The following is a 20,385-nucleotide window of genomic DNA, read 5'->3' on the forward strand; positions in this document are numbered from 1 at the left end:
GTTAGCAAGGGAATGGCGCCTTTACTGTATTTAATGTCTGACAAACTAATTGCCATCCCATTCTTAGTCGCCATGCTTTATATATTGCACCACACCCTCATATTCTACTATGCTCTTTAAATATTAATATTACCTAATAGCATAAGTGTGTATTTACTCTATTTTTATAGGATCATTCGCATTTCCCACTTTCCTCTCCTACTGCTAATATAGAAGGTGCCTTAGTATTAAGTGAGGAAACTCATCTTGTCCAGAATATGGAAAAAATAAAAAGAAGTTCCAGTTCTTCGTATAACGTTGCCTTTGATAGGAATGTAATCTGTCTTTATGTATGCAGAATCATTATATTGTATCATATATGTCTGATTATTCTTCATAAGTTGTATTCTGTTTGCACAACCTCAATAAAAATTTAATTGCAAAAAAAAAAAAAAAAAAAGTCTTCCTGAAATCTTTAGTAGCTTCAACATAATATTTCAAAGCTATTACCACATCCAAAGAATGCAAGGATTTCTCCAAAGAATTCTTAGGATTAGGACACAGAGAAGGGACAAAAATGTCTCTATTAATGTTGTTAGAACTCACAACCTTAGGTAAGAATTTAAATGAAGTCCGCAAAACTGCCTTATACTGATGGAAAATCAGAAAAGGAGATTCACAAGAAAGAGCAGATAATTCAGAAACTCTTCAAGCAGAAGAGATGGCCAAAAAGAACAACACTTTCCAAGAAAGTAGTTTAATGTCCAAAGAATGCATAGGCTCAAATGGAGGAGCCTGTAAAGCCTTCAAAACCAAATTAAGACTCCAAGGAGGAGAGATTGATTTAATGACAGGCTTGTTACGAACCAAAGCCTGTACAAAACAGTGAATATCAGGAAGCTTCACAATCTTTCTGTGAAATAAAACAGAAAGAGCAGAGATTTGTCCCTTTAAGGAACTTGCAGACAAACCTTTATCCATACCATCCTGAAGAAACTGTAAAATTCTAGGAATTCTAAAAGAATGCCAGGAGAATTTATGAGAACACCACCATGAAATATAAGTCTTCCAAACTCGATAATAAATCTTCCTAGAAACAGATTTACGTGCCTGTATCAGAGAAACCTCTATGACTAAGCACTAGGCGTTCAATTTTCAAACCTTCAAATTTAATGATTTGAGATCCTGATGGAAAAATGGACCTTGAGACAGAAGGTCTAGCCTTAATGGAAGTGGCCAAGGTTGGCAGCTGGACATCCGAACAAGATCCGTATACCAAAACCTGTGAGGCCATGCTGGAGCTACGAGCAACACAAACGATTGTTCCATTATGATTTTGGAAATCACTTTTGGAAGAACTAGAGGCGGGAAGATATAAGCAGGTTGGTAACACCAAGGAACTGCTAACGCATCCACTGCTTCCACCTGAGGATCCATGGACCTGTTTCATGTGCTTTTGGTCTCTCCGTGACATGCAAATCAAGAATTACAAATATTTGTAGCATTTCCTATCATATTGTGACTGTATCACAACAGGTTATTCACAAAGTAACTTGAAAAGAGTTGGCTATTCTCAAAGTAACCGGAATAGAGTGAGATGGACTTGATCCAGTAAACTTTTTTCAATACTTTGGATATATTGGATGCTACTTCTTCTTCTCATAGATACAGAACTTCCTTGATTTGTTCAAAGGCTGAATAGTCATTTGATTTCTTACAGGTGGTGCTGGTCTTCACCCCTTGGAGACGCCCTGGGGGTGTTATGTTTATTTTGCTGGAGTTTTGTAAAATTATTATTGCCTTTTTTTAATTATTTTTTGATGTATGGTACGGATGTGTATGGTGGATGGGGTATGTGTTGATCTGAGTGAGTTTACATTTAGACTTTCCTGATCCATTATTGTACAGTGTGAAGCAATATACACTATTAAAATCCTTTGTTGAAAGATTTCTAAGACTCATTGGCTGGGATTTATTTATATTATATTTTAAGCCCTATTTAATGGTATTCTGTGCCCCTAGTGCAAACTCACAGGCATCTTTGATTATTGAGTATTACATGAATGAAATACATTTAGAATAGAAAGAAGAAGATGGGAAATCTCTATCAGTACTAAGTATACTTAAAGGGACACTAAACCCAATTTTTTTCTTTTGTGATTCAGATAGAGCATGCAATTTTAAGCAACTTTCTAATTTACTCCTATTATCAAATTTTCTTCATTCTCTTGGTATCTTTTTTTTGAAATGCAAGAATGCAAGTTTAGATGCCGGCCCATTTTTGGTGAACAACCTGGGTTGTTCTTGCTGATTGCTGGATAAAGTGCTTTCCAGGGTTCTGAACCAAACAAATAGCTTAGATGCCTTCTTTTTCAAATAAAGATAGCAAGACAACAAAGAAAAATTGATAATAGGAGTAAACTAGAAAGATGCTTAAAATTGCATGCTCTATCTGAATCACAAAAGAAAAAAATTGGGTTCAGTGTCCCTTTAAGAATGAGTTTTATAAAGATTCAGATCTACTGAATACTGCTCTGTTTTCAGGAAAAAAAAGCCCAACACTTAGAACTTTGCCCATGTTTACATGGACTTTAGACAGTGTTTTAAGTTTGTGACATCTGATTATATATATATATATATATATATATATATATATATATATATATATCTATCTCCACACACACATTCATTGCAACTCAAATTCTAGATGCAAGCTTGACAGACTTCTTACCTTTTGCCGTAATGTTTGCTCAAGAGAATCTACTTTCATTTGCTCTTTTCGGAGGCCTGCAGTAAGAGCAGCAGATTCAGCTTTTGCTTTGGTCCGAACTTGAGCAATCTCTTCATTTGCTCTACAAACAATTAAAAAGGTGTTATATTAAATTCACACTCATGATCTAAGTCTTGTATTTCATAAAAACACATTTCATGGCGATACGAAAACTCACTTTTCTAACTTTTCCTCTGCATGGATTTTAAGAGCTTGATATCTCTGTTCCTCCTGTTTTATTCGAGCCAAATACTCCTGGGCACACTTTTTAAGAGCCTCTTCATTCTATAAATTTGAAAGAATGAAAATTACACATATTTCTTTATGTAAATAGTGCTGATATTTAAACATATTTTCAGAGCTTTAAACATTCTGCATGTACAAACATTTTAGTCTTAGATATGATATTGCAAAATTATAATACAATTACAACAAAGATTATTCATTTAAATGCAGTCAGTGATGTGAACCACTTCTGCTCTTACTCCCCATATATTGATTAGTCATCACTCTGGGCACCTTGTGGGAGTTAAAGGGACAATGAAACCAATTTTTTTCTTTTGTGATTCGGATAGAGCATGCAATTTTAAGCAACTTTCTAATTTACCCCTATTAAATTTTCTTCATTCTCTTGGTATGTTTGTTTGAAAAGCAAGAATGTAAGTTTAGATGCCGGCCCATTTTTGGTGAACAACCTGGGTCGTCCTTGCTGATTGGACAGCACCAATAAACAAGTGCTGTCCATGGTCTGAACCAAAAAAACATAATTTATGCTTACCTGATAAATTCCTTTCTTCTGTAGTGTGATCAGTCCACGGGTCATCATTACTTCTGGGATATTAACTGCTCCCCTACAGGAAGTGCAAGAGGATTCACCCAGCAGAGCTGCATATAGCTCCTCCCCTCTACGTCACTCCCAGTCATTCGACCAAGGACCAACGAGAAAGGAAAAGCCAAGGGTGAAGTGGTGACTGGAGTATAAATTAAAAAATATTTACCTGCCTTAAAAACAGGGCGGGCCGTGGACTGATCACACTACATAAGAAAGGAATTTATCAGGTAAGCATAAATTATGTTTTCTTCTGTTAAGTGTGATCAGTCCACGGGTCATCATTACTTCTGGGATACCAATACCAAAGCAAAAGTACACGGATGACGGGAGGGATAGGCAGACTCTTTATACAGAAGGAACCACTGCCTGAAGAACCTTTCTCCCAAAAATAGCCTCCGATGAAGCAAAGGTGTCAAATTTGTAAAATTTGGAAAAAGTATGAAGCGAAGACCAAGTTGCAGCCTTGCAAATCTGTTCAACAGAGGCCTCATTCTTGAAGGCCCAAGTGGAAGCCACAGCTCTAGTAGAATGAGCTGTAATTCTTTCAGGAGGCTGCTGTCCAGCAGTCTCATAAGCTAAACGAATTATGCTACGAAGCCAAAAAGAAAGAGAGGTAGCGGAAGCTTTTTGACCTCTCCTCTGCCCAGAGTAAATGACAAACAGAGAAGACGTTTGTCGGAATTCCTTAGTTGCCTGCAAGTAAAATTTTAGAGCCCGGACTACATCCAGGTTGTGCAGTAGACGTTCCTTCTTTGAAGAAGGATTTGGGCATAAAGAAGGAACAACAATCTCTTGATTGATATTCCTGTTAGTAACTACCTTAGGTAAGAACCCAGGTTTAGTACGCAGGACTACCTTATCCGAATGAAAAATCAAATAAGGAGAATCACAATGTAAGGCTGATAATTCAGAGACTCTTCGAGCCGAGGAAATAGCCATTAAAAATAGAACTTTCCAAGATAACAACTTTATATCAATGGAATGAAGGGGTTCAAACGGAACGCCCTGTAAAACATTAAGAACAAGGTTTAAACTCCATGGTGGAGCAACAGTTTTAAACACAGGCTTAATCCTGGCCAAAGCCTGACAAAAAGCCTGGACGTCAGGAACTTCTGACAGACGTTTGTGTAACAGAATGGACAGAGCAGAGATCTGTCCCTTTAATGAACTAGCAGAAAAACCCTTTTCTAAACCTTCTTGTAGAAAAGACAATATCCTAGGAATCCTAACCTTACTCCAAGAGTAACCTTTGGATTCACACCAATGTAGGTATTTACGCCATATCTTATGGTAAATCTTTCTGGTAACAGGTTTCCTAGTCTGTATTAAGGTACTAATAACTGACTCAGAAAACCCACGTCTTGATAAAATTAAGCGTTCAATTTCCAAGCAGTCAGCTTCAGAGAAGTTAGATTTTGATGTTTGAAGGGACCCTGTATCAGAAGGTCCTGTTTCAGAGGTAGAGACCAAGGCGGACAGGATGACATGTCCACCAGGTCTGCATACCAAGTCCTGCGTGGCCACGCAGGTGCTATTAGAATCACAGATGCTCTCTCTTGTTTGATTCTGGCTATCAATCGAGGAAGCAACGGGAAGGGTGGAAACACGTAAGCCATCCTGAAGTCCCAAGGTGCTGTCAGAGCATCTATCAGGACTGCTCCTGGATCCCTGGATCTGGACCCGTAACGAGGAAGCTTGGCGTTCTGTCGAGACGCCATGAGATCTATCTCTGGTTTGCCCCAACGTCGAAGTATTTGGGCAAAGACCTCCGGATGAAGTTCCCACTCCCCCGGATGAAAAGTCTGACGACTTAAGAAATCCGCCTCCCAGTTCTCCACTCCCGGGATGTGGATTGCTGACAGGTGGCAAGAGTGAGACTCTGCCCAGCGAATTATCTTTGATACTTCCATCATAGCTAGGGAGCTTCTTGTCCCTCCCTGATGGTTGATGTAAGCTACAGTCGTGATGTTGTCCGACTGAAACCTGATGAACCCCCGAGTTGTCAACTGGGGCCAAGCCAGGAGGGCATTGAGAACTGCTCTCAATTCCAGAATGTTTATTGGCAGGAGACTCTCCTCCTGACTCCATAGTCCCTGAGCCTTCAGGGAATTCCAGACGGCACCCCAACCTAGAAGGCTGGCGTCTGTTGTTACAATTGTCCAGTCTGGTCTGCTGAATGGCATCCCCCTGGACAGGTGTGGCCGAGAAAGCCACCATAGAAGAGAATTTCTGGTCTCTTGATCCAGATTCAGAGAAGGGGATAAGTCTGAGTAATCCCCATTCCACTGACCTAGCATGCACAGTTGCAGTGGTCTGAGGTGTAAGCGTGCAAAGGGTACTATGTCCATTGCCGCTACCATTAAGCCGATTACCTCCATACATTGAGCCACTGACGGGTGTTGAAAGGAATGAAGAGTGCGGCAAGCACTTTGAAGTCTTGATAGCCTGTCCTCTGTCAGGTAAATCTTCATTTCTACAGAATCTATAAGAGTCCCCAGGAAGGGAACTCTTGTGAGTGGAACGAGTGAACTTTTCTTTTCGTTCACCTTCCATCCATGTGACCTTAGAAATGCCAGCACTAACTCTGTATGAGATTTGGCAGTTTGAAAGCTTGAAGCTTGTATCAGAATGTCGTCTAGGTATGGAGCTACCGAGATTCCCCGCGGTCTTAGTACCGCCAGAAGAGCACCCAGAACCTTTGTGAAGATTCTTGGCGCTGTAGCCAATCCGAATGGAAGAGCCACAAACTGGTAATGCCTGTCTAGGAAGGCAAACCTTAGGTACCGGTAATGATCTTTGTGAATCGGTATGTGCAGGTAAGCATCTTTTAAATCTACAGTGGTCATGTACTGACCCTCTTGGATCATAGGTAAAATTGTCCGAATAGTCTCCATCTTGAACGATGGAACTCTTAGGAATTTGTTTAGGATCTTTAAGTCCAGGATTGGTCTGAAAGTTCCCTCTTTTTTGGGAACCACAAACAGATTTGAGTAAAACCCCTGTCCCGATCGTGGAACTGGATGGATTACTCCCATTAACAAGAGCTCTTGTACGCAGCGTAGAAAAGCCTCTTTCTTTGTCTGGATTGTTGACAATCTTGACAGATGAAATCTCTCTCTTGGAGGAGAGTATTTGAAGTCCAGAAGGTATCCCTGAGATATTATCTCTAGCGCCCAGGGATCCTGAACATCTCTTGCCCAAGCCTGGGCGAAGAGAGAAAGTCTGCCCCCCACTAGATCCGATCCCGGATCGGGGTCCCTCAATTCATGCTGTTTTGGGGGCAGCAGCAGGTTTCCTAGTCTGCTTGCCCTTGTTCCAGGACTGGTTAGGTTTCCAGCCTTGTCTGTAGCGAGCAACAGCTCCTTCCTGTTTTGGTGCAGAGGAAGTTGATGCTGCTCCTGCTTTGAAATTACGAAAGGAACGAAAACTAGACTGTCTAGTCTTGGCTTTGGCTTTGTCCTGAGGCAGGGCATGGCCTTTACCTCCTGTAATGTCAGCGATAATCTCTTTCAACCCGGGCCCGAATAAGGTCTGCCCTTTGAAAGGTATATTAAGCAATTTAGACTTAGAAGTAACATCAGCTGACCAGGATTTTAGCCACAGCGCCCTGCGTGCCTGAATGGCGAATCCTGAATTCTTCGCCGTAAGTTTAGTAAGATGTACTACGGCCTCCGAAATGAATGAATTAGCTAGTTTAAGGACTCTAAGCCTGTCCGTAATGTCGTCCAGAGTAGCTGAACCAATGTTCTCTTCCAGAGACTCAATCCAGAATGCCGCTGCAGCCGTGATCGGCGCAATGCATGCAAGGGGTTGCAATATAAAACCTTGTTGAACAAACATTTTCTTAAGGTAACCCTCTAACTTTTTATCCATTGGATCTGAAAAAGCACAGCTATCCTCCACCGGGATAGTGGTACGCTTAGCTAAAGTAGAAACTGCTCCCTCCACCTTAGGGACCGTTTGCCATAAGTCCCTTGTGGTGGCGTCTATTGGAAACATTTTTCTAAATATCGGAGGGGGTGAGAACGGCACACCGGGTCTATCCCACTCCTTAGTAACAATTTCAGTAAGTCTCTTAGGTATAGGAAAAACCTCAGTACTCGTCGGTACCGCAAAATATTTATCCAACCTACACATTTTCTCTGGTATTGCAACTGTGTTACAATCATTCAGAGCCGCTAACACCTCCCCTAGTAATACACGGAGGTTTTCCAGTTTAAATTTAAAATTTGAAATATCTGAATCCAGTCTGTTTGGATCAGAACCGTCACCCACAGAATGAAGTTCTCCGTCCTCATGTTCTGCCACCTGTGACGCAGTGTCTGACATGGCCCTAATATTATCAGCGCACTCTGTTCTCACCCCAGAGTGATCACGCTTACCTTTTAGTTCTGGTAATTTAGCCAAAACTTCAGTCATAACAGTAGCCATATCCTGTAATGTGATTTGTAATGGCCGCCCAGCTGTACTCGGCGCTACAATATCACGCACCTCCCTCTGAGCGGGAGATGTAGGTACTGACACGTGAGGCGAGTTAGTCGGCATAACTCTCCCCTCGTTGTTTGGTGAAATTTGTTCAATTTGTACAGATTGACTTTTATTTAAAGTAGCATCAATACAGTTAGTACATAAATTTCTATTGGGCTCCACTTTGGCATTGCAACAAATGACACAGGTATCATCTTCTGAATCAGACATGTTTAACACACTAGCAAATAAAATTGCAACTTGGAAATACAATTCAAATAGAATAATATTAAAACGTACTGTGCCTTTAAGAAGCACAGAAGATCTATGACAGTTAAAAATTAATAAATTGAAACAGTTATAGCCTCAATCCTTGTAAACAACACAACTTTAGCAAAGGTTTAATCCCATTAGCAAAGATAACAATTTCTGAAAGCAGGAAACAAATTACAGAATAAAAGTTTTTATTTCAGTCAAACTATAATTCTCACAGCTCTGCTGAGAGAAATTACCTCCCTCAAAATAAGTTTTGAAGACCCCTGAGCTCTGTAGAGATGAACCAGATCATGCAGGGAATACGAGTTGCTGACTGAAATATTTGATGCATAGTAAAAGCGCCCCTCCCCCACACACACAGCAGTGAGGGAGAACAGAAACTGACAGAAAAAACAGATTTAAGCAACTGCCAAGTGGAAAAATGGTGCCCAAACATTTATTCACTCAGTACCTCAGCAAATGAAAACGATTTTACATTCCAGCAAAAACGTTAAACATAATCTCTAGTTATTAAACAGCTTTATGTCTTTCTTACAGTGTAATTCTAGTGAAGTACCATTCTCCCAGAATACTGAAGTGTAAAGTATACATACATGACATTATATCGGTATGGCAGGATTTTCTCATCAATTCCATTGTCAGAAAATAAAAACTGCTACATACCTCTATGCAGATTCATCTGCCCGCTGTCCCCTGATCTGAAGTTTACCTCACTCCTCAGATGGCCGAGAACAGCAATATGATCTTAACTACTCCGGCTAAAATCATAGCAAAACTCTGGTAGATTCTTCCTCAAACTCTGCCAGAGAGGTAATAACACACTCCGGTGCTATTTTAAAATAACAAACTTTTGATTGAAGATATAAAACTAAGTATAATCACCATAGTCCTCTCACACGACCTATCTAGTTGCTGGGTGCAAGAGAATGACTGGGAGTGACGTAGAGGGGAGGAGCTATATGCAGCTCTGCTGGGTGAATCCTCTTGCACTTCCTGTAGGGGAGCAGTTAATATCCCAGAAGTAATGATGACCCGTGGACTGATCACACTTAACAGAAGAAATTGCTGTCTCCTTAGCTTAGATGCCTTCTTTTTCAAATAAAGATAGCAAGAGAAGAAAAATTATTATGAGTAAATTAGGAAGTTGCTTAAAATTGTCTGCTCTATCTGAATCACAAAAGAAAAAATTTGTGTTCAGTGTCCCTTTAAACAGCTCCTCTATATGGCATCTTACTGACCATGGGTCCTGGAAAGGCTAGTGAGGTGCATAGTCCATCTATTAACTCCCTCCTAATCTTATCCCTTGGCTATTGCCATTACTCATCAAATTCTTTTCTGTACAGGATGAAGGTTAATTGACTTCTAACATTACCTTTTGTAAGTCTAATAAACAATACTTTCTATATATTTTCTATATATCTAGAAGGTACCTTCTTAAACCCCTCCAGGACACCCTTGAGGTTTTCATATCGCCTGAAGAGGTCTGAGAGAGATCTCTCCACAGAGTTAAGGTCTGCTATGGCTTGATCTTTTTCCAGGCTTAGCTGCTGAAGACTCTTTTGGGAAACCATCTTACTCTTGTGCTCATCCTCTGCTCAAGAAAAAAAAATAAAATCACAAGTTGTGCAAGTGAAATGATAATGGTCCTTTATTAATAAAACAATAAAAACCTTTGTTTAGAATTTAGAAGCCAATTGGAAAAAATATAAGAATGTACAACTCAATTCCTCCTGTATTCGTTTGTCAAATGTCTTGTTCTTACAAGTATTGTATCACTGTTTTACTTATATTAACTGTACACATGGACAGTGGCGCTTTATAAATAAAGTATAATAGTTCATTAAATCTTATACATCTTAGTAACAAACAAATCAGCAGAACACTTTCGGCCACAAGGGCTTATAGAAATATAATTACAGTCTGATCAACACTCATTGCACGTCTAGCCATACCTCATCAAATGTTTGAGAGTTGTAAATGTGTGTGAATCCACTGTGTATTTTTATTTGAAACTGACAAATACGATGTTTAAACCCTGCTATACACTTATTGATTGAGGTAGCCAAATGTGTGTGTGTACGTGTGGATAGATTCCTCAAAGATGATTTTTTATCTTCACCGCATTATATACATTATAGTGCTGTATGTGTGTGTGTAAGAAAAATAAACCATAGATCTTGTTCAGTACAAATCCACATATTGCATTGATATACTATTAGTAAATATCCATAAATGCTGATAATTCTTAGCACAAGATGCATAGAGAGCATATTAATTTTACAACCCCAATTCCAAAAAAGTTGGGACAGTAGGGAAAATGCAGAAAAAACAAACAAACAAAAAGAGTAATTTCACCCTGTACTATATTGAAAACACATAATTAACACTTTATTTGTTGTTTTACTTTGTGAATTTAATGTATTTTTAAAAATATACACTCATTATAAATCTGATGACTGCAACACACTCCCAAATAGTTGGGACAGTTGACTGTTTACCACTGTGTAACATCACCTTTTCTTGTAATAACACATATTAAGCATTTGGGCACTGAAGACACCAGTTGGTTAAGTTTAGCAAGCAGAATTTTCCCCCATTCATCCATTATGCATGTCTTCAGCTGCGCAACTGTACGGGGCCTTCATTGCCTTATTTTGCGCTTCATAATGTGCCACACGTTCTCAAAGACAGGTCAGAACTGCAGACAGGCCATGCTAGCACACTCTCTGCTTACGTAACCATGCGCTTGTAATTCTGGCAGAATGTGGTTTTGGCGTTGTCCTGCTGGAAAATGCAGATTCGTCCCTGGAAAAGACGACATCTGGATGGCAGCATGTGTTACTCCAAAATGTATACATATCTTTCTGCATTAATGGTGCCCTCACAGATGTGCAAGTTACCCATGCCATGGGCACTGACACACCCCCATGCCATGACAAATGCTGGCATTTGGACCTGATGCTGATAAGCTTGAATGGTCCTTTTCTCACTGGCCTAACGGCTGTTTTTTCCAAAAACTATTTGAAATGTTGACTCGTTGGAGCACAAAACACAATTCCACTGTGCTACTGCCCATCTCAGATGAGACCGAGCCTAGAGAAGTCTGAGGCGCTTCTAGACAGTGTTGATGTATGGCTTCTGCTTTGCATAGTAAAACCTTAACTTGCATATGTGGATGCATCGGCGAATGGTGTTGACTGACAAAGGTTTACCAAAGTTTTTCCAAGCCAATGTCAGGATATCCATTGCTTATGATTTATGAAAGTTTTTGAGACAGTGATGTCTGAGGGATCAGAGAACACACGCATTCAGAAGTAGTTTTCAGCCTTGCCCTTTATGCACAGAGATTTGACCGGATTACTTGAATCTTTTAATTATATTGTACACTGTAGAAGGTGAAATGGCCAAAATCCTACTGATTTGTCTTTGGGGAATGTTGTTCTCAAAGTGTTGGATTATTTGCGGAGGCATCTGTTGGCAGATTAGCAAGCCTCAACCCATCCTTGCTCTAGGACTAGACCTTTTTTGGAGGCTCCTTATATACTATGATTACATGATTGCCTCACCTGGTTCACATCACCTTCTTATTTCAACTTGTCACATCATATTAGTCCTAAATTGCACCTGTCCCAAGTTTTTTGGAACATTTTGCAGTCATCAGATTTGAAATAAGTGTGAATTGAATGTATTTTTGAAAATATACAAAGTAAAACATCAAAGTATGTGTTAATAATGTGTTTCAATATAATACAGGGTGAATTGAATTTGAAACTTTTGGTTGAATTTTTTGCATTTTCCATACTGTCCCAACATTTTCCAAATTGGGGTAGTATTAAAGTTTACTAATTCAAATAAAACAACTAATATATCTTGTGTATACAACACACATTTGTAACCTTTGAAATGTTATCGAATAGGGATCCCTGAAATATTAAATTTAAAGGGACATGAAAGCCAATTTTTTTATTTCGTGATTTAGAAAGAGCATGTCATTTTAAACAACTTTCTAATTTACTTCTATTATCTAATTTGCTTCATTCTCTTGATATCACTTGCTGAAAAGCATATCTAGATATGCTCAGTAGCTGCTGATTGGTTGCTGCACCTAGAGGCCTTGTGTGATTGGCTCACACATGTGCATTGCTATTTCTTCAACAAAGGATATCTAAAGAATTGAGCAAATTAGATAATAGAAGAAAATTGGAAAGTTGTTTAAAATTGCATGCCCTATCTGAATCATGAAAGTTTAATTTTGACTAGACTGTCCCTTTAACATCAAACAAATAGTGTATTAATACTCATTAATAGTTAATTTATCACAAAACCAGGATAATCCTTATTTAGTTCTTCAAATAAACAACAATTGGTTTGTTGATGGTTAGGTCAATTCAGTACGCTGTTATTAACACTAGTGCTACAGCCATATACATCACTATATTTATGCACAGTCCTCCCAATAAAGCAAAGTTAGTCAAAAGCAAACGGTAATATAAGCTTGCTTAGTCTACTCATGGGTCCTCTTATACCATTTTACTTAAAGGGACAGTCGAGTCCAAAAAAAAACCTCATGATTTAAATAGGGAATGTAATTTTACTTTTATCACCAATTTTGCTTTGTTCTCTTGATATTCTTAGTTGAAAGCTAATTCTAGGAGGTTCATATGCTAGTTTATTAGACCTTGAAGACGGCCTCTAATCTGAATGCATTTTGACCACTAGAGGGTATTAGTTCATGTGTTTCATATAGATAACATTGAGCTCATGCACGTGAAGGTACCCTGGAGTGAGCACTGATTGGCTAAAAAACAAGTCTGTCAAAAGAACTGAAATAAGGGGGCAGTCTGTAGAGGCTTAGATACAAGATAATCACAGAGGTAAAAAGTATATTAATATAACTGTGTTGGTTATGCAAAACTGGGGAATGGGTAATAAAGGGATTATCTTTCTTTTTAAACAACAAAAATTCTGGTGTTGACTGTCCCTTTAAGCTGTTAACTTACTGGACATATTTAGCATCCTTCCTTATTTGCTGCAGCTACAGAGATCCCACACTAGACTTCCCTGTTTGAACTAGTGACAGACAACACACTCTTTTCTATGTTTTTTTAGTTAGCAACATGTCACCTGATTTAGCCCAATAGAATAGACTGAGGGGTGAAACACAGAGTTTTTTGGGGGGTGTTATTCTACATATCTATAAAGCATATCTATGTAGCTGGCTTCTCAATATAATTGCTAGGCCACATGTTTGAAATCAGTTGTCACACCATGCTTTTGAAATAATGGAAGTTATTAAAGTGAAGGTAAACTTTGATGAATGAAAGCCCGGTTTTTAAAAATACTATTAAAAACAGGTGCACTTTCATTCATCAAAGTTTAGAAAACAGCCGTTTTGATTAAAAACGTACCTTTGTTTTTTTCACAGCCAGAGCAGCTTCCCCCACCCGGAGATCCTCTCTTCACACGTCATCAATGACTAATCCAGCTTCCTCCAATCACGGCATGGCCTCAGGCAACGACTACCCTGGGGGAAAGTCGTGATTGGAGGAAGCCGGATTAGTCATTGACAACGTGTAAAGAGAGGATCTCCGGGTGGGGGAAGCTGCTCTGGCTGTGAAAAAAACAAAGGGGGGAAAAACAGAATTTATGCTTACCTGATAAATTACTTTCTCCAACGGTGTGTCCGGTCCACGGCGTCATCCTTACTTGTGGGAATATCTCTTCCCCAACAGGAAATGGCAAAGAGTCCCAGCAAAGCTGGCCATATAGTCCCTCCTAGGCTCCGCCCACCCCAGTCATTCGACCGACGGACAAGAGGAAAAATATAGGAGAAACCATATGGTACCGTGGTGACTGTAGTTAGAGAAAATAATTAATCAGACCTGATTAAAAAACCAGGGCGGGCCGTGGACCGGACACACCGTTGGAGAAAGTAATTTATCAGGTAAGCATAAATTCTGTTTTCTCCAACATTGGTGTGTCCGGTCCACGGCGTCATCCTTACTTGTGGGAACCAATACCAAAGCTTTAGGACACGGATGAAGGGAGGGAGCAAATCAGGTAACCTAAACGGAAGGCACCACGGCTTGCAAAACCTTTCTCCCAAAAATAGCCCCTGAAGAAGCAAAAGTATAAAATTTGTAAAATTTGGCAAAAGTGTGCAGTGAAGACCAAGTCGCTGCCTTACATATCTGATCAACAGAAGCCTCGTTCTTGAAGGCCCATGTGGAAGCCACAGCCCTAGTGGAGTGAGCTGTGATTCTTTCAGGAGGCTGCCGTCCGGCAGTCTCGTAAGCCAATCGGATGATGCTTTTAAGCCAAAAGGAAAGAGAGGTAGAAGTCGCTTTTTGACCTCTCCTTTTACCAGAATAGACGACAAACAGAGAAGATGTTTGTCTGAAATCTTTTGTAGCTTCTAAATAGAATTTTAGAGCACGGACTACGTCCAAATTGTGTAACAAACGTTCCTTCTTTAAAACTGGATTCGGACACAAAGAAGGTACAACTATCTCCTGGTTAATATTTTTGTTAGAAACAACCTTTGGAAGAAAACCAGGCTTAGTACGCAAAACCACCTTATCTGCATAGAACACCAGATAGGGCGGAGAACACTGCAGAGCAGATAACTCTGAAACTCTTCTAGCAGAAGAAATAGCAACCAAAAACAAAACTTTCCAAGATAACAACTTAATATCTATGGAATGTAGAGGTTCAAACGGAACCCCTTGAAGAACTGAAAGAACTAGATTTAAACTCCAGGGAGGAGTCAAAGGTCTGTAAACAGGCTTGATCCTAACCAGAGCCTGAACAAATGCTTGAACATCTGGCATAGCTGCCAGTCGTTTGTGTAGTAAGACAGATAAAGCAGAAATCTGTCCCTTTAGAGAACTCGCAGATAATCCTTTATCCAAACCTTCTTGCAGAAAGGAAAGAATCTTAGGAATTTTTATCTTATTCCAAGGGAATCCCTTGGATTCACACCAGCAGATATATCTTTTCCATATTTTATGGTAAATCTTTCTAGTTACCGGTTTTCTGGCCTGAAGTTACCGGTTTTCTGGCCTGAGTATCAATCACAGAATCTGAAAACCCACGCTTTGATAGAATCAAGCATTCAATCTCCAAGCCGTCAGCTGGAGGGAGACCAGATTTGGATGTTCGAATGGACCCTGAACAAGAAGGTCCTGTCTCAAAGGTAGCTTCCATGGTGGAACCGATGACATATTCACCAGGTCTGCATACCAAGTCCTGCGTGGCCACGCAGGAGCTATCAAGATCACCGAGACCCTCTCCTGTTTGATCCTGGCTACCAGCCTGGGAATGAGAGGAAACGGTGGGAACACATAAGCTAGGTTGAAGGTCCAAGGCGCTACTAGTGCATCCACTAGAGTCGCCTTGGGATCCCTGGATCTGGACCCGTAGCAAGGAACCTTGAAGTTCTGACGAGACGCCATCAGATCCATGTCTGGAATGCCCCATAATTGAGTCAACTGGGCAAAAATCTCCGGGTGGAGTTCCCACTCCCCCGGATGGAATGTCTGACGACTCAGAAAATCCGCTTCCCAGTTTTCCACACCTGGGATGTGGATCGCAGATAGATGGCAGGAGTGATTCTCCGCCCATTGTATTATTTTGGTTACTTCTTTCATCGCCAGGGAACTCCTTGTTCCCCCCTGATGATTGATATACGCAACAGTCGTCATGTTGTCTGATTGGAATCTTATGAATCTGGCCTTTGCAAGCTGAGGCCAAGCCCTGAGAGCATTGAATATCGCTCTTAGTTCCAGAATGTTTATCGGGAGAAGAGACTCTTCCCGAGACCATAGTCCCTGAGCTTTCAGGGATTCCCAGACCGCACCCCAGCCCACTAGACTGGCTTCGGTCGTGACAATGACCCACTCTGGTCTGCGGAAGCTCATTCCCTGGGATAGGTGGTCCAGGGATATCCACCAACGGAGTGAATCTCTGGTCTTCTGATCTACTTGAATCACTGGAGACAAGTCTGTATAGTCCCCATTCCACTGTTTCAGCATGCACAGTTGTAATGGTCTTAGATGAATTCGCGCAAAAGGAACTATGTCCATTGCTGCAACCATCAACCCTACTACTTCCATGCACTGAGCTATGGAAGGACGTGGAACAGAATGAAGAACTTGACAAGCGCTTAGAAGTTTTGACTTTCTGACATCTGTCAGAAAGATCCTCATTTCTAAGGAATCTATTATTGTTCCCAGGAAGGGAACTCTTGTTGACGGAGACAGAGAACTTTTTTCTATGTTCACCTTCCATCCGTGAGATCTGAGAAAGGCCAGAACGATGTCTGTATGAGCCTTTGCTTTTGAAAGGGACGACGCTTGTATTAGAATGTCGTCCAAGTATGGTACTACTGCAATGCCCCTCGGTCTTAGAACCGCTAGAAGGGACCCGAGTACCTTTGTGAAAATCCTTGGAGCAGTGGCTAATCCGAATGGGAGGGCCACAAACTGGTAATATTTGTCCAGAAAGGCGAACCTTAGGAACTGATGATGTTCTTTGTGGATAGGAATATGTAGGTACGCATCCTTTAGATCCACGGTAGTCATAAATTGACCTTCCTGGATAGTGGGTAGAATCGTTAGAATGGTTTCCATTTTGAACGATGGTACCCTGAGAAATTTGTTTAGGATCTTTAAATCCAGAATTGGTCTGAAGGTTCCCTCTTTTTTGGGAACTACGAACAGATTTGAGTAAAATCCCATTCCTTGTTCCGTCCTTGGAACTGAGTGTATCACTCCCATCTTTAGCAGGTCTTCTACACAATGTAAGAACGCCTGTCTCTTTATTTGGTTTGAGGATAAGTGAGATATGTGGAACCTTCCCCTTGGGGGTAGTTCCTTGAATTCCAGAAGATAACCCTGAGAAACTATATCTAGCGTCCAGGGATCCTGAACATCTCTTGCCCAAGCCTGAGCAAAGAGAGAGAGAGTCTGCTCCCCACTAGATCCGGTCCCGGATCGGGGGCTACTCCTTCATGCTGTTTTGTTAGCGGTAGCAGGCTTCTTGGTCTGCTTACCCTTGTTCCAGCCTTGCATCGGTTTCCAGGCTGGTTTGGACTGTGAGGCATTACCCTCTTGCTTAGAGGATGCAGAATTAGAGGCCGGTCCGTTCCTGAAATTACGAAAGGAACGAAAATTAGACTTATTCTTGGCCTTGAAAGGCCTATCTTGTGGGAGGGCGTGGCCCTTTCCCCCAGTGATGTCTGAGATAATCTCTTTCAATTCTGGTCCAAAGAGAGTTTTACCCTTGAAGGGGATGTTAAGCAATTTTGTCTTGGATGATACATCCGCTGACCAAGACTTTAGCCAAAGCGCTCTGCGCGCCACAATTGCAAACCCTGAATTTTTCGCCGCTAATCTAGCTAATTGCAAAGCGGCATCTAAAATAAAAGAGTTAGCCAACTTAAGTGCGTGAACTCTGTCCATAACCTCCTCATATGGAGTCTCTCTACTGAGCGACTTTTCTAGTTCCTCGAACCAGAACCACGCTGCTGTAGTGACAGGAACAATGCACGAAATGGATTGTAGGAGGTAACCTTGCTGTACAAAAATCTTTTTAAGCAAACCTTCCAATTTTTTATCCATAGGATCTTTGAAAGCACAACTATCTTCGATAGGAATAGTAGTGCGCTTGTTTAGAGTAGAAACTGCCCCCTCGACCTTAGGGACTGTCTGCCATAAGTCCTTTCTGGGGTCGACCATAGGAAATAATTTCTTAAATATAGGAGGGGGAACAAAAGGTATGCCGGGCTTCTCCCACTCCTTATTCACTATGTCCGCCACCCGCTTGGGTATAGGAAAAGCGTTGGGGTGCACCGGAACCTCTAGGAACTTGTCCATCTTGCATAATTTTTCTGGAATGACAAAGTTGTCACAATCATCCAGAGTAGATAACACCTCCTTAAGCAGTGCGCGGAGATGTTCTAATTTAAATTTAAATGTCACAACATCAGGTTCAGCCTGTTGAGAAATTTTTCCTGAATCTGAAATTTCCCCATCTGACAAAACCTCCCTCATGGCCCCTTCAGATTGGTGTGAGGGTATGACAGAACAATTATCATCAGCGCCCTCCTGCTCTTCAGTGTTTAAAACAGAGCAATCGCGCTTTCTCTGATATTCAGGCATTTTGGATAAAATATTTGCTATGGAGTTATCCATTACAGCCGTCAATTGTTGCATGGTAATAAGCATTGGCGCGCTAGAAGTACTAGGGGCCTCCTGCGTGGGCAAAACTGGCGTAGACACAGAAGGAGATGATGTAGAACCATGTCTACTCCCTTCATCTGAGGAATCATCTTGGGCAATTTCATTATCTGTGGCAGTACTGTCCTTACTTTGTTTGGACGCTATGGCACAATTATCACACAATTTTGAAGGGGGAGACACATTGGCTTTCATACATATAGAACATAGCTTATCTGAAGGCACAGACATGTTAAACAGGCTTAAACTTGTCAATAAAGCACAAAAACCGTTTTAAAACAAAACCGTTACTGTCTCTTTAAATTTTAAACAGAGCACACTTTATTACTGAATATGTGAAAATATATGAAGGAATTGTTCAAAATTTACCAAAATTTCACCACAGTGTCTTAAAGCATTAAAAGTATTGCACACCAATTTTCAGAGCTTTAACCCTTAAAATAACAAAACCAGAGCCGGTTACAGATTTAACCCCTATACAGTCCCAGCTACAGCCTTTGCTGTGACTTTACCAAGCCCAGAGAGGAATACGATACCAAATGACGCCTTCTAGGAACTTTTCCAACTACTTTCAGGTCCTCACACATGCATCTGCATGTCTTGCACTCAAAAACAACTGCACAGTAATGGCGCGAAAATGAGGCTCAGCCTACAACTGGGAAGGCCCTTCCTGACTGGAAAAGGTGTCTAACATAGTGCCTGACGTTAATAAACGTTCCCCAAGCTTATAAGTGTGAATTATCAGCATAAACATGTATAAAATGTCCAAATAAAGCAATCGATTTAGCCCATAAAAGTGTCTACCAGTTTTATAGCCCATATTAAGCCCTTTATTCTGTTTGAGACTAAGAAAATGGCTTACCGGTCCCCATGAGGGGAAATGACAGCCTTCCAGCATTACACAGTCTTGTTAGAAATATGGCTAGTCATACCTTAAGCAGAAAAGTCTGCTGTTTCCCCCAACTGAAGTTACTTCATCTCAACAGTCCTATGTGGAAACAGCAATCGATTTTAGTTACTGTCTGCTAAAATCATCTTCCTCTCACAAACAGAAATCTTCATCTTTTTCTGTTTCAGAGTAAATAGTACATACCAGCACTATTTTAAAATAACAAACTCTTGATAGTAGAATAAAAAAACTACAACTAAACACCACATACTCTTAACCATCTCCGTGGAGATGTTGCCTGTGCAACGGCAAAGAGAATGACTGGGGTGGGCGGAGCCTAGGAGGGACTATATGGCCAGCTTTGCTGGGACTCTTTGCCATTTCCTGTTGGGGAAGAGATATTCCCACAAGTAAGGATGACGCCGTGGACCGGACACACCAATGTTGGAGAAAATTAAATAAGATATAGCTCTGTTTTACATATTACACATTATTATAAGTGGGTTATATTGAATCTCACCAATCATCTGAGCAATGGTTTTCTCGTATTCTGCAACAATTTTCCTGCAGTAAAAAAAAAAAGTAAAAATAAGTTTACTGATCATTATGTAACATAACCAAATCAATAGTGCTGTATATAAAGATAGTAAAATATACATGGTCATTAACGAATAAAAACAGTTACTCAACAGCAGTTTGGAATTTACCTCATTTCAAGCACTTCTTTGTGACTATCCTCATACTTTGATTGCCAGTCCTTGGCTTCGGTCTCCTTCATAATAACCTGATAATAAAAAAATAGAAAATATTTATAATTGAATACTGGGTTTATTTATTTGTATACTCATTTAATGAGAAATGTAAAGGTAAACTGTGCACATCCCCTTTAAAGGGATATTCCGATCAAAATTGAAATGCACATAGCTGAATTACA

General features: G+C 40.5%; 1 protein-coding gene across 2 annotated transcripts in view; it reads right to left on the bottom strand.

Moving 5' to 3' along the window:
* TACC1 (transforming acidic coiled-coil containing protein 1) overlaps positions 1–20,385 on the bottom strand; it is a 280,191-nt gene that overhangs the window by 33,746 nt on the left and 226,060 nt on the right. For both annotated transcript variants that reach the window (XM_053718086.1, XM_053718085.1), the window contains exons 8-12: positions 20,159–20,235; positions 19,972–20,015; positions 9,755–9,915; positions 2,928–3,034; positions 2,711–2,831 (exon numbers count right to left, since the gene is read on the bottom strand). In XM_053718086.1, coding sequence (XP_053574061.1) covers positions 2,711–2,831; positions 2,928–3,034; positions 9,755–9,915; positions 19,972–20,015; positions 20,159–20,235 — 510 coding nt within the window. The remainder of the gene's footprint in view (positions 1–2,710; positions 2,832–2,927; positions 3,035–9,754; positions 9,916–19,971; positions 20,016–20,158; positions 20,236–20,385) is intronic.

The sequence above is a fragment of the Bombina bombina genome, chromosome 6 (assembly GCF_027579735.1).
Source record: "Bombina bombina isolate aBomBom1 chromosome 6, aBomBom1.pri, whole genome shotgun sequence".
Classification (NCBI taxonomy): domain Eukaryota; kingdom Metazoa; phylum Chordata; class Amphibia; order Anura; family Bombinatoridae; genus Bombina; species Bombina bombina.